The 15,558-nt window shown below is 38.9% G+C and overlaps 1 protein-coding gene across 8 annotated transcripts in view; it reads right to left on the bottom strand.

Annotated features, from left to right (window-relative positions):
• Nucleotides 1-15,099, bottom strand: part of nbeab (neurobeachin b) — a 201,929-nt gene extending 186,830 nt beyond the window's left edge. For all 8 annotated transcript variants that reach the window (XM_005926454.2, XM_042219652.1, XM_042219654.1 and 5 more), the window contains exon 1: nucleotides 14,506-15,099. In XM_005926454.2, coding sequence (XP_005926516.1) covers nucleotides 14,506-14,778 — 273 coding nt within the window. In that variant the 5' untranslated portion in view covers nucleotides 14,779-15,099. The remainder of the gene's footprint in view (nucleotides 1-14,505) is intronic.
• Nucleotides 15,100-15,558: the final 459 nt, after the last annotated feature.

The following is a 15,558-nucleotide window of genomic DNA, read 5'->3' as shown; positions in this document are numbered from 1 at the left end:
GTCAGCACAATAACGACCACATTGTGCTTTCCAGGAAAAAATATGCCACATGCAAACGTTACTGCTGAGATATAGAGCCTCTTTCTTCAGCAGGGATTTGTATCTTCTTTTTAAGACAAATAGCTGCCGTCTGGTTCACTTGAAATATCATTAAAAACTAGATTTCAAGTGCACTGGATTAGATGTACATTATCCAATAAGTATCTTCTCCCACTTTTAAGGAGAGCTGTCCATTTAAAGAGAAATTAAAATAATTCATCAAATATTCTGTCTAGTTTGATAAGGGTCCCAAAAAGCCTCAGAATCAGTGGGAAATGTGTTTGGGGGCTATTTTAGAAAATATGCTGTTTAAATATTTGACTTTGTTTAATTATTATATTTTTAAATTTCTGAGTTTGTCACTGAAAATGCTTAAAGTGTGTGTGTCTTTGTGTGTGTGTATGTGTGTGTGTTTGTGTGTATGTGTGTGTGTCTGTGTGTGTATCTGTGTGTGTCTGTGAGTGTGTCGTGTTTACTGCCCAAAGCAAGGAAATAATAGATAAACAACTTCCAGATTAATCAAAGCATGTAATCAGTCAGAAATCAGTCAGAATCACAATGTCTGGATTCAGTAATCTCCCCAGCGTTTTATCACTACTAACACACTGTATTCATAACACACTGTCCCAAGCCATGTTCCATATAGGGCATCCAATTCCATGCTGAATCATCTTCCACCAAGTGCTATGGCAGTAATCCATCTCTGCTTGAGACTTGGGAGCAACAGGGAGGCACTCCAACCAGATGTTCCTTTCAAAGCAGTCCTGCTTTCGCAACTAATAGCATTAGCCCAAGACACATATTCAGCGTCTAGCCTTTGCTTGAAATTGGGATTGAGTACCCCTATAGATACAACATACTGAGCTGAATCCCCGAAGCTACATAGAAGATAAGTATGTAGCAAGAACAAACATATAACACAATAAAATCAGATCAACAGCACTAACTTGCTGTTTATTTTTAAAGCACTGTCTACTAGGCATCTTGTGCTTAAAGCTCAACTGCATTCAATAGTTTTGAACAGTGAGTATTAAAACAGGCTCAAAAAGCCATATACAATGTACCATACACCATCGGATGTTTACTTCCAGATAAGAGAAGACAAATACTGATCTGCCTGGAATTGGAAAATAAATACGCTCTGAATTGATGAACTGTAAAGGAGTAGCAAAGCTGCCATTTCCAATCCATTCAGTTAAACAAGTGAAGTAGAACATCACATGTAGTCGTCCATTAGCCTCTCATGAATTTATACATGAGCAACGCTTTTTTGCTGAGGAAATCTGTCGTTAAATGGCATTTGAATTAAAACTAAAGCACCAAAATTATGTTTCATTAGAGGTATACCTAAACATTCAATAACAAATGATGAGATACCATCAAAATCAGGAAGTTAATGAAACAAACCAGAGGGAAGAAATCAAGCCAACAGCAGACAATGTCCAAGTTACTAATCATAAAATGATCCAGTTAAAATGTGGCAAGGAGGATAATAAGCCATAAAAACGAATGGTGTCTACATTCATTATGCTGATCCCTTTGTATTAATTGTAATCCAAACCCCTAACTCTCACTAAGCCCTCCATTATTTCTCCCTTACTTCAGCCACATTAAATCAGTGTGTGATCTATTACACAGTCTTTCATGCTTCAATATCAGCAGGAAATGGAAACATCCCAGCTGTACTGGAGCAATAAATATAAACATCTAGGAGATTGATTACACTAACCTTTATCAAAAAGTAAAGCTTTCATGGAACTGCCGGAAAAAAAAAATCAAGCGAAAAGGATGTACATGGGAGCCTGGCTACACATGTTTATGGTGAAACACTGCAGGGTACACTGACAGCGCTTCAAAACCAATGGAATGAAGTGTAAATGAAAGAGAAGCATCCTGGCAACAATGCCGGCTTTGTCAGGCATAATGCAAAAATCTGTATTCACAACACACATCATTAACTGCCTAGTGGCTCATGTGCAACTGAAAATTATAAATATGTCACTTCTCCGTAACACGGACCTCATGCCTTATGCTACATCAATACAGTGAGCAAAGCTCTCTTGTACGTTTTCTGTCACTAGCAGAGATTTATAAAAAAAAGAAAATCCTCACATTTTCTACAGGGACGCTGCTGTTGAATGACAGTGAACATGTGTTGAAGCACCTTTTTGTTGATGCATAATACTAAGAAAAACGCAGCACAAAGTACACACATGTCTACCCTTTCATTCACTGCCTCCGGAAAAAATAACAAAGGAAAAAGTATATAGATTCTGAAACATTTTCCACTCATTCATCTTTTTAACCATTTATCCAATTTTAGGGTAGCAGAGGGGCTGGAGTCAATCCCAGCTGTCACTGGTCAAGAGACAAAAATACACCCTGGGTAGTTCGTCAGCATATCAGCAGCCAAACACAAACACAATTCCCCCTCACATCCACACCTATAGACAACGTCACCAGATGATCTAGTACTCATGCCTTTGGACTGTGGGAGGAAACCCATGCAGGCACATGAAGCACATGCAAACGCCAGACAGAAAGACCTCAGGCACATCTGAACCTTGAAGTCATATTGCTGTGAGACATACAAGAAAATACCCCTTTAAAATCAAAGCACAAATCAGTCCATCACAGATATATCAGTATTGGCAATAGCGATGTCTGATATTCACCACTACAAAAATGTATTTTTTTAAATATATTTGGGGTCATTTCAAGATGGTATTACTGTACCACACCATATATCAGTGGTGCTGCTTTGGGTCATTATGCAAATATACTGTTTATAAAGTTGGGAAACCTGCAGTCAGTTGAGACTGAGGAAGTCACTTGGATGAATGACAAAACATTTCTCTCACGGAAAACGTTACGTCCAGATGAGCAGAATCAATTTTCTGGGACTGTATCACATACTTCATCCATTCCCCCTCAATGCTACCTCAACTGTCTGCAGCACATGTAATGGAGTATGCATCACAGTTGGCCTGTGATGTCAAGAAACTTTAAACAGCCTGTCACATGCCCTTTAATATATTTGTTAGGGTTCACGACTTATATACATGTACGGATATTTTCTTGACAGTAAACTGGATCAATTGGAGTGTTTGGTGAGTTTGTTTTCAAAAGATTTAATAGTGAAAACAAACTACAGAAAACCAGCTATTTTATTCATTCATATATTCAGGTACATTCAGCCAAGTAATCTTTGCTTTTGCTGCATCTGCACTGCGATGTGAACGCATTGCTTTGCTATAGCGCTGTCACTGAGCTGCAGCAAGCAATATGACTTTGCATGTTTGCCTAATCAGAGATGCAGCTCATCTCCATACAAATGAGCATGTGAATGTAGGATCTTGTGCCCTGTTTTGGGGGGAGACAATGCATTAATACGTAGGCTGGAATTTAGTTAACTGACTCAACTAACTCCACCTGGGAGTATTTATATTGCTGCTACATACGATAACCCAACATATTTATCCCTGACATAATAATCAGGTGAGAATGGGCCACTAACAGACCACAGATGAGTAATACGTTGCTATGCCACATGTTACAGCCCAGATCATGTTGTATTGTTAGCAGCTATAGATGTTTACCTATACCATTCAAAAAATGCAAATCTTGAAACATTAAATGAGATGCAATTTATTCATTATTATTGTATGTGTACAGAGACTAATCCCCAAGGAGAGAGTGAACATATCATGGTTTGAACAGGCTTTCTTGTAATATTCCCCTTCAGAGGTTGGAGAAGGATGAGTGATGCCAAATTGGATCAAACATCCATGCAATGTCCTTTCAATGTCAAAGTGAATTATCATCACAGCACAACCACAATCACATGTCCTTTGATAGAAAACTCGAGATGTGCTCTTCGAAATACTTTTGTGACTCAACCAAGAGAAAAAACAAGAAAAAGAAGATTTGAAATCTAAATAAGATGCTGCCTTGTTGGTGGAAGGGCCTGTCTGCTTCATCAGCATCTTGTTTGAAATCACTATTAAAGACTTTATGATATCATCAGGCTTTCTTGTAAATGTTTTTCAAACTTTTTTATGTATATTCATTTTGCTTATTTTGTTCTTTCGATTTTTAATTTTTAGGTTTTTTTGGGGGTTTTTTTGGTTCTTAACTATGGAGTTGCATTGCATTTTCCACTTGAGTCTTGCATGGACCATTTACATTAAAATTATTAATGTTATTAGTATTATTGGAAATTCTTAAATACACAAATAAATGATACAAATACATACAAAAGAAACACATAATATTGTTTAGAAAACTGCAGGAGAATCCTTTTAATATAAACTTAAAACAAGCTTCATTCTAATGTCCCCTGACCACACAAATTCACAATAGAGCCTCAGTTTATTGGCTGCACATATGCTCACGTGGGTGTTAATAAACTCTGGAGTTAGCAGTAGAGAAGAAAATAGTACTCAGGCGAATGTATCAAGCTTTCAACCTTTCAGTGCATTTTTAACATATCAATAAAATCTTCCAAACTTTAGTCTGACTAGTCCTGCTTTTGGAGTTTATGCTGATTCCAACAGGTGCATTGACCAGGCTCTAATTTGTAGGTCATACTGTGAAGCACAACTTGATTCTCTGCAAAGTAGTTTGACAGCACAATAAAACCACAAAGGATCTATACCCAGAGGCATTCCCACTGTTGTCAAAGCTGCTTTACATGTTACTGTTGGTCAAAAAATTGATTTCTTAACACGTATCAGCTCTGAATAGCTGAAGCAGTGCATTAGCTTTTCTCACTCTTCTCCCCAACAGTGCGTTTAGGAGACTGTCCTCCTGAAATCAAATCGATAAGTCATCTCTGCAGTTATGTTTTAAAATCTGGCCGTGTGAGAAACTGAATGTAAAATATGTACCAATGATGTCACTTGCAGATGGGTTGCAAGCCAGAGAATCTGGAAAAATTGAGCTTTATAGCATGCATAAACACTATGTAAAGGGGTGAACAGTAACTTCCACAAGAACAGTTTTGGTTGTTCAAGATGACAGAGCGAAAGCCATTTGAAAATGCAGAATATGGACAAAAGTATTGTGCCACACAATCTATTAAACGTGTTGTCCTTGGGGATTATTAAAGTATTCTGATTTAGTCCCACTGGCACGGAGGTGTTAAAATCAACCACATAGTTTGGGTCGTTTTAAAGAGCACACTGAATTTAACCATAGTACTGTAATATGATGCCACCATTGCAACAAGTCAGATTGTAAAATTTCTTCCATCCTAGAAATTCTATGATCAACTGTAAGTGGTATTATTGGAAAGTGGAAGTCAGCTATGAAGTGGCAGACACTGTAATGTTACAGAGCAGAGTGACTGAGTGCTGAGGTGCATAGTGCATAAAAGTCACCAATGCTCTGAATTCCAAACCTCCTTTGGCATTATCATGAGCACAAAAACTGTGCATGGAGCAGCTCGGCATTGGTTTCCATGGCTGAGAAGCTGCTGTAGGTGCAATGTGTAGGTGGCCCAGTACTTTTGTCCATATAGTGTAGCTTGGATTTACGTGTATTGTGTAAGTAAGTAACGTTTAAAAATGTACCTTATCATGATATAGGCTTATTATTATTATTATTATTATTATTATTATTATTATTATTATTATTATCTTATTGTATTAAAATAAATGTTATTATGATTAACAATATTTTAATCATAGTCCAGAATTTTAAAACTTTAATGTCCCTGAATTTCTAATTTTAATATGCAATTTAATAAAAATATGATAAATCAGGACCACAAGTAGAGCAGGGCGATGTGACCAAAAATATTTATCACAATATACAAAAAAAATTTGCGAAAATTTGCGATAATGATATAACTGACGGTATAATTGACACCAGACAAAATACTTTACAACTCCACAACTTTATTAGTGCAAAAAGAACATCAATGTATTTTCACTTAAACAAGCAGCTGTTTTTTATGTGCATTAAAGTTATATAAAAATTTAACAGTGCAAATGCAAATTCCTTGCTGGCAGTTTAACCAAAAGGCATTTCCAGTGGAAATTGGCCGACATATCCTCAGCATAACCACATAAAATCGTTTCGAGGTCAGTAAACACAACCAGAATTCACATATAAGGCACACGGGATTATAAGAGGCACTGTCGATTTTCAGAAAAATCAACGGATTGATTTTAAGTGTGCCGTATTTTCCAAACAACACGGTAATAACGACGGCCCGCTAGCATGCTCTACCAAAAATAGTGCTTTGTTGTGTATCTGACGGATGAAAGCTAAACCAGTTCCACACCACTGAAGTTGCAGCATTTTTACAAACCAATTCTGTTTCATTCAGCGAGCTGCTTACGCCCTTCTCATTCTCCGTCGCCGCCATGCTTTTCCCGCCATGCCCGTTTTACCCATATTCTATCGCAATATTTCATTTTCTTATCTTTGCCCAACATTATACCGTGAACGGTATGATATGGCCCAGCCCTAACCACAAGGATACTTGACAACCTGCAGAGACCTCCTGAAAATTAGATACAACAGTGGAGCTGTGCCTCAATAGCAAAAACGCTGAATACTTTCCTTAGCTTTGTTCTTGGTTGAGGACAAGAAAATGCATATCAGCATTCTAGCTGAATCAGTCAACAGTTCAGGTAAATTACTTTTAAATAAACAGCTTTGAACAGAATAAGAATTTCAATTTTTCCTTAGATCCTAAGAAGATTATCATGGAGTAGATCAGAGGAGACTGCTGTTGGCAGAAATTGGATGGCTTAGTAGAGAATAAACTTTAGAAGGGAAAGACAATTTTAGCATACTGTAGTCCCCTCTAATACACGTGGTTCAAAGTGGAAAATAAGAAAAGGCTGAGTGAAGAATTCATAAAGGTAAACACTGCTATTCCTAATGAATGTTAAATCTCTCATTATAAAGAGCATGAAGCCTACTGCTTTTGTCCCAGGTACATTAACAGCATTAATGCAATGCCTAATTGAGCCACGTAGGTAAATTATCTTTCATTACACTGCTCTACACAGAGGTCAGTGCACCACACAGCTACAGAAGAGCATTAGCAAAACATGTTTCAGATTAACGCTACATTTAGAGTCTCTTGTTATGATATTTAACACAGCAACGGCCACATCACAATCAAAACAATTAAATGTGTTCCTGTTCTGTGTAATGCCATTAAATTGAGAATGCGTGTATCTCATCTCTTGTCGTATTAAATAGTTATTCAGTATATGCATGCAGTGAGTCTGCACAAAAGACATAAAAGAGTCATGAAGCCAATATAATTTTTAAAAGAACAAAAAACAACAACTATCTGTAGAACTGCACAAGGGCCCAGAGGTCATATTGATCCAAGATTGATCAAAGTGTGAAACTGACTCAACAGCAGCAGAGGGGCACTTACAGTGTAGGCCAATAATAACTGAAAGCTGCTTAGACCACATACAAGTCTCAGCGCTTGTCTTTCATCCATTATCAATTTTCATATATATTGAATGTCTCTTGATGGCAAGTGAGCTTTATTTTAAATCCCTGTTTTTTTGTTTGTGTGTTTACTTGGTTGCTTACATGTTGGTTTTAAATTATAACATTTCCAGCTTCTCCCGCCTTCACAGAACAGAAGGAGACTGAAAGTCTTCCTTTTTTGTTTTTGCTGTGATTTACATATTGTAAAAAGGGTCCACCTTTCGTTTTTTACTTCCGTGACATTGAAACAAAGTAAAATATGCCTTTTTTTTTTTTTTTTTTTTTTTACAGTGAAAATCAACAATCAGTATAAGAGAAGAAAAAGATTATTTGAAGAACAGAACCAGAATCTACCAAGGTCTCAATAACCAGAGAAAACTTGGGCCGAGTATACCTTTACCACTGCAGCAGTAATATCATGTTTGGTTTTAAAGTATACTTTAAAACAGCTAGGCAGCACGGTGGTTAGCACTGTTGCCGCACAGCAAGAAGTTCCTGAGTTCAATTCCACCATCAGGCCGGGGTCTTTCTGTGTGGAGTTTGCATGTTCTCCCCGTGTTTGTGTGGGTTCCCTCCGGGTACTCCGGCTTCCTCCCACCGTCCAAAGACATGCAGCTTGTGGGGATAGGTTAATTGGAAAAATCCAAATTGCCATTAGGTGTGAATGTGCGACTGAATGTGAGTGCGAATGGTTGTCTGTCCCTGTGTGTTGGCCCTGCGACAGACTGGCAACCTGTCCAGGGTGTACCCCGCCTCTCGCCCTATGACAGCTGGGATCAGCTCCAGCGCCCCCCGCGACCCTGAAAAGGAGAAGTGGAAGCGAATGGATGGATGGTTTTAAAGTGCAGATCGCAGAATGATGAGCACCACTGCCCCCTCTCAAAGCTGAGCACCTTTGGAGTATTTGGAATTAAGAGATTTTATTATACTGACACAACTAATATACAGCAATGCACAAAAGACAAGCTATCCCAAGGTAAAAATCGCAGGGTTCAAGCTCGCCTTTGTTACACCATTTAATTCCTACAGAATTACATCAACCTTGAAGGCAGAACTCCACAACCTGTTTTCTACTACATTATCTTAATTACAGCTTTCATTTGAGGCTGGCTATACATGAAAGATTAATGACATCTCTCTTTAATTAGGTCTGATAAGGGATGGTGGCACAAAACAGTACCATCTCAGTGTTTTGCTCATTCAATTACTCTATTGCACAAACAAGATTTTGTTTTAGGGTCATGTGGGGGGAAAGCTATTTAACTCTTATTCAATTAACTTGTTAACATATATAGTGAAACAATGCTCAAAGAACGTGTCAGACTGGTGCTGCTCCAAGCTGTTCGATCAATCACTTAGATGAAATATACAGAACATTCTCATTATGCTCTGTATATTTCATTACATTTGTGGGGCTTAAGCCTATCTAAAAGTTCAGCTGGCAGAGAGCAAAAACACTCTGAATGGATGATTGGTACATCACCCTGGCCACTGCTGCCCACACCTACAAATATTAGATATTTAAAGTATTCATTACGGCTAAATGTTTGGACTGTGGACAGAACAGCTATAAGTAACCAATTAGGGCTCCTACAAGAGGTTTTCGCACATATAGTACAGCCCTGAACTTGGATCTGTATGATAGAATGCAGAAGTCTGAGTGTTTGGATCAGACATGAAATGGTCTTTAACTTGCCAGCTCTCTATTACAATGTCTGGAGAATTCACTGTGAGTAAGTATATACCATGTGCCCTGCCTCCTGGATCAGACACGAAGTATTTCCAGTAGTGAAATTGTGACATCATGTGAGAAAGATCAACTTCAAACAATGTCGCTCCTTGATTCTCCTAAAACTGCCATACGCTTTGCCTTTTATTGTAAGGTATATTCATGCCTTGTAACTCTATCACAGATGGGACACCGGTTGCCCTCGGCTTAGCCACGACACACAGTCGTGTGAAAAAGACAGTTTTCACAGGACTCTAGGCAATTCTGTTAAAAATTAGGTGCACTGCTTCCAGAGGAATTAAGAGGATTGGAAGAAGCCAGGGGCTGCTAATCAAATGCACTTGATTAACTGATCATCAGCAAATGTAACCACCTCTATAAAAATCAGTTCGCTGGTCTGGAGAAGTCAGGTGTGTTAACACAATCTTCCCATGAGTGGACATCACAGCAAATTCATTCCAAGGTCAGACTGTGAAAGGCTCAGAGAAACAGCAGAAAACCCAAGCACATGATCTGAGACTCTAAAAGCCTCAGTTAACATGTTAAATGCTGAATTTCATGACAGTACAATTATAAATTCTGTGGCAAGACTTTAAGAGAGCTGTCACACTGATAAACGCATGGCTAGATTCATGCAATAAGACAAAGACACTTGGTTTGAGGTCAAAAGAAATGGGGACTAATCTTCTAACATCAATCAGAAGTCACTCAAAGTTAATCAAGGTAATCGATTGAAACTAACACCATCTTGTGTTGTGTTGTTCATGATACTAAATACAAAACTACTTCTGACTGTACTAAAGAAGCATTTCAGCTCAGCTAAGCATTTAGCAGACCAAAAACTTTAATCTTACAAGTGGGTTTTCGAGCTCTTAGACAAGCCCCCGTTTGTCACAATCCAATTCAACGTATGTGACAAAAAGGAGGAGATGACACATAGTTGTAAGATGCTGTTAATAGTTAAATTAACTAAAAAATGGAACCAAAGACTACTATCAATTGTTGTCAGCACATCAGTGTCCAGGCAATGTCTGAGCGCGCTTTCAGCTGGCTGACAGAGGGAGAGGAGAGGACAAGAAAAAGAGGCCCTCAAAAAATTCTGGATGGGCTGATTGATGGAACCCTGAGTCCTCAGGCTCATGTGTGCTGCATGCTAAATTGGGTCACCTTAACCCACCAATTACCTAGAAGAGAAACACAGGTTGTATGGAAAACAGCCGAACCCTTCGGTCGTCACACTCTGGCCAGGTACAAAAAGTGCTTCATTCCCACAAAAAGGAAAAGCCCAAAATTCTAGATAGCAATTACTTCACTCTGTAAACAATTTAGTAACACAGAAACTTCATTTTGAGGAGACAAGCTGCACTACATAACTGCAGTGTTTACCCCTTGTTGACTGCTGTCGACAATCAGTGAACGCATCACAAAGAAAACCAGTTTTAAAATTACAAATACCAATTTAGTGCAGACAAATGTTTAAGCTCCAGAGCCTTCTGGTGCAAAGCACTCGTTGTTTAAGTATGTCAGCTCTCCAGTTTCTTCACCTTTATTCAATATGGCAGCATCTTGACTAATTTGGCTTTCACTATAAATTAAAGATAAAACAAAGATGGTTCTCATTCAGTGAAACTGAGCTCTAGAGTATTTTGTTATCTGAAATAATCAATCAACCATAGTCCAATATGCATCACTGCACTTGTCATAAGGATAATTCTAGCAGCATTTGCAATTAAGCTCATGAAAATAACTCATTTGTATGTTGACCGTGTAATCAACAAAACATCAAGGGTATAAACTCACTTGCCAATTAATTAGGTACACCAATTCAGCTGTTCATAATCCAAATATCTTATCAGCCAAACACGTAGTAGCAATTCAATGCATTTAGACATATAGATATGGTCAAATCATGCTGAATTTCATGTTGAGCATCACAATGGTTTACAGAGAATGGTCCAGAAAAGATAAAAAACACTGGTTAATATTAGAGGTCAGAATCACAGATGGCCATACTGCTTTGAGCTGATAAGAAGGCAATAGTAACTCAAAGGTTTACAGAAGAGCACCTCTGAACACACAGTTTAATTCAATTAAATTTAACATCAAACCTTGAAGCAGATGGGCTACATCACCAAAACACCACAGCGGGTGCCACTCCTGTCAGCTAAGAACAGGAAACAGGTTATAATACACTGTGGCTCACCAACGTTGGACAACAGAAGATTGGAAAAATGCTGCCTGATCTTATGAGCCTGTTGCAACATTGAGATTAAAGACATATGTTTAATGGTATAAGGGGGATTTTATTAACAATTCTGGACCCCTTAGTACCAACTGAGCATTGTTTAAATACCACAGGCACCCTGAGTGTCACTGACAATTTCCATCCTTTCATGAACACAGTGTCTCCTGGTGCCTGCTTCACAGCGAATTAAGGGAGTTTTGTAGGCAGAAGGGGGTCCAACCCTGTATATAATAAACTGGCTGGCGAGTGTACAAAAAGCTTGCCTTCAATTTCTCTTTTAAGAATGTTAGTGCCATTTCTACCTAAGCTGGCAAGACAGTCAAGACAAGTCATACTCGCGAGGACTAAGTAACAGACCTTAGTGTGGCCTTAAGGGAACACTGTACAGGCAAGATTTTTCTAGAAATTTATTATTAAACTCCTATTTTTGACAACTAAGGTAAGATTTCACAACCCCTTTATAGACCACTGGCCAACAAGGTAAGGCATTAATAAATTATTTTACGCATCACCACCCTACGTTAGCAGTTTCTTTTTCTTTAAAAAATGTGGTTCCGACCAAATAAAATTAGCATCTACACAAATTTGTTTACCTGTGACAGCAGCATCAATACTATAGAATCATACTAAATCAGTTCTTCCATCTTGCCTCCTTGCTCCTTTAATACATCCCGTGGTAACGAGAATCCTTTATCAACATGTCAGTGTCTATCAACATGTCAGTGTTCCAGTCCACAAGTACTCTGTAGTCATTACTACATTACATCAATACTTTGTAGACAAATCCATTTTCAACCTGCCCTTCATTTTGAGCTTAACTACACACAGTTACTGCAATCACATGAACACAATCTGTCCATAAACAGATACATAAACACCTGCCAAAGCACTCAGCTGCTGAGTTAGTTCCCATGACAGTATTTCCATGACACACACACACACCTACAGACACACAGATTCACAAGGTGAAAACAATAGCAGCCTCTCTATCATGGAGCGGAATGAGCATGAGCAAGTAAGCCTTGTGATAACTCTGACCTGACATGACAGTGTCATCTTTTGGGGTTAATATCAACCAGTTATTGGCACTACATGGGAAGCCATGGTGTCAGGGTCAGGATAATTATGTGCTTGGAAGCCTGTATCCATAGGTCAAGGTATCTTGTTTGAGTACCAATGTTCAACGTATGATCCATTAGAGCATACCTGACTTTCTTCAATCAGAGAATCGTTAAATTATTTATTCTTGGTGCTAATTATTAACTTGGAGAAACTCATCAGAGAGACAGGTTCCAAAAAATGGTCATAAACTGCACATCTGGAGTAGAAAACAGAATAAAATGTTTACATGACAGATGTTCGAGCCGGTATCCTTAAACCACAATTTTGTGAACAGTTTCCTTAGAGAATGAGAAAAACATTAATATTTTATTACTCTACAGCTGGATCCCGTGAGGCAAACTTAAGGATTCCTCAGAATGCCCAAATACTGTACACTCAAAAAAAAAACAAAAAAACAGCCTGATCTTGTAAGGATAAATATAAATGTTTTCACCATTTTCCCTGACTAGTGAGAGCCATACACACTTTTTGGATATATTAACAGGGAGACAGAATAACAATTACGGTCTAAGTTTATGTCTTTTTTGTGTGTTTGCAGGGACATTATTTTGTTTGCGCTATAAAAAAAAATCAAGCATGATCAAACTGATTGATATCCAAAATGCCTAACCAGAGCAGACCACTAATTACCCAAGTTAATTAAATTTATCATTCAAAACAAATTGAGAACAGATGAGGCTGGAAAATGATTTGATAAAAATGCATCCTACTGTACATTACAAATAACTGAAACTAAATGAGCACAGGGAGAAAGGGGAAGCTGTGACATTAACACTTTGTATTCAGTAGGTCAAGAGAATAAACCAAGAGGCTGCAGTGTTATTCCTTGTCTGGTGTGCACATTTCCTGTGAAAAAAGCGCTGCAAAGTGTGAGGGGGCAAGGTGTCAGAGACTCCAGCTATTGCAGTACTTCTCTCATGCCTGAACATGCCAAAGGCTACAATTTGTCCTGCTCCACAAAGTGGATCTCTGTTGTGCCAGAACAGGTCGTAATTAATCTCTAGTGTGCTAACAAGGAGAGGCAAACTTCTGCAAACAGGCTGTGCAGTACTCCTGCAGATGGTCAAAGCAAAAAGGTATTAACTGCCTACACAGTCTATTTATACACCAGGACAGCAAACTGGTTTCACTTGGTTAGCCTGGTCATATATGGGTTCAAATTCTCAAACACATTGTGCTGAAATCATTCATTCTTACTTTTTTAGAAGCAGCAGTGAAACAAAATGTTCTACAGGTAAATGTATATGGGCAGAGGGTGGTGACTATCATACTACCACAAGATACCACATTTTAATTAAGTGCAGAATCTATATCTTTAACACGCTGCTGGGGAGCTACACTGATCACATCACAAAGCAGGGCTATAGTAAGTCTGGGCTCCGTGAGAATAGCTCCCCTGCAGTTGCCAGGTCTATCCCTGAAATTTTCCCACACTTAGAAGAAGCAATTGCCTTCCTGCATGGGCTCATATTTTACTTTAACATGAATACCACTTGACATTGCCCTTTAAATCCCAGCAAGTGATGCACTTCACCTGCAATGACTCTGCTTGATTTGCAGGAAAACACAAGGGAAGCTGGGACTTTGTGGGACTTCTTAGAAAACTTGAGCTATGGCTTTGTGTTCTTACCTCCACCTCCTCCTTCCTTATCTGTATGTGTACATGTGTGACTTTTAACTGTTCACTGCTGTATACTCTCCCATATCCTGGGGCAGCTGCTCATATTAATGCTGTAAATAATGTAATTATTATTTCCACCCGCTCGATGTAAAAAATAAATAAATAAATATTATTTTGTTACATGCACGTTATATTCTATTAGTTGCCACTGAACACCAGTGATGATTTGGGGTTTGTGCAGTAATGTCCAGTCACAAAGTGATAGGAAAAATGTTTGCTTACCAGATTCAGCACCGTTTCAACAATATCCCGGTTGCTAACCTCTCCAGCCTGGATCAGTCCGGTAAGAACGGCAAATTTCATCTTGATATTCCGGATAGGAACCGATGGATTCATAATCCCAGCCGGGAGGACCACTGAACCTGATCTGGACATCATCACAGTCTCACCGGCCGCAGCGGAGACTGCAGCCGCGTGTTGCCCGTGACCTGGAGGAGGTTGTCGGTCCGAGAGCGACAGCGAGCCCGGCATTGTCACCGGTCTACCGCTTGTCATTTCCAGCCAAACCGGGAGCTTTTCAGGAGCTGTTACGCTTTATCTCTGCAATATACTTAATCACTGTTCTGGAGCATCACGAAAAAAAAATGAAATAAACACTCGAGAAAAAAAAACAAAAAAAGCAAAACACCAAAAAAGAAATCACTCTCTTTCAGTGAAATCCACTCTGAGGAGTTCTGGTCAGTAGGTCCGGTGTGAAATCGGTGCCGGGCAGTTTACCGAGCTGACAGACCTGCGATGAACACACAAAGCTGTGTGTGATTGTGCCGCTCTCAGGATGTGCGCTGTTCAGTGGCTGTGCTGCCGTCACCGCCATGTTGCCGCCCCCTACCTGTCGTCCCGCTCACTACGCCTGCGTTGTCTGAGATACCGGAGACGTGTCGCTTGGGCTGGAACAGCCAAGACCGGCTGGCTTCAATAACTTTAGACAGACACTTAATGTAGACAGAAAAAATAGACCGTGTTATCCTGATGGCTAATGAATTTCAACAGGTTTCTCATTTCCTTAAGTCAAAATTAGATTTTACCGGTGAAGGTTAGAGATTTATCTATTTTTTTATTAGAGATGCTACTTTAGTAACTTAGGTATGAGAAAAGTTGTCATTGGAAAATAGAAAACAATTATATGTAAAATAAAGTAAAATAATATGAAATCAACACTGAGTAAAATAGAAATGGACGGGATAAAAAGAAAAGAAAACCACATATGGTGGAAATATTCGCATTAAAAGCAGAGCCAGAGCCGAACATTACAGATGACTTCCATTGTTGGTGCAC

This window comes from Haplochromis burtoni, unplaced genomic scaffold (assembly GCF_018398535.1).
Source record: "Haplochromis burtoni strain Fernald_Lab_line unplaced genomic scaffold, NCSU_Asbu1 Contig_36, whole genome shotgun sequence".
Taxonomy (NCBI): domain Eukaryota; kingdom Metazoa; phylum Chordata; class Actinopteri; order Cichliformes; family Cichlidae; genus Haplochromis; species Haplochromis burtoni.
Note: the sequence above shows the minus strand (reverse complement) of the source record. Positions and strands in the feature narration are given on the sequence as shown.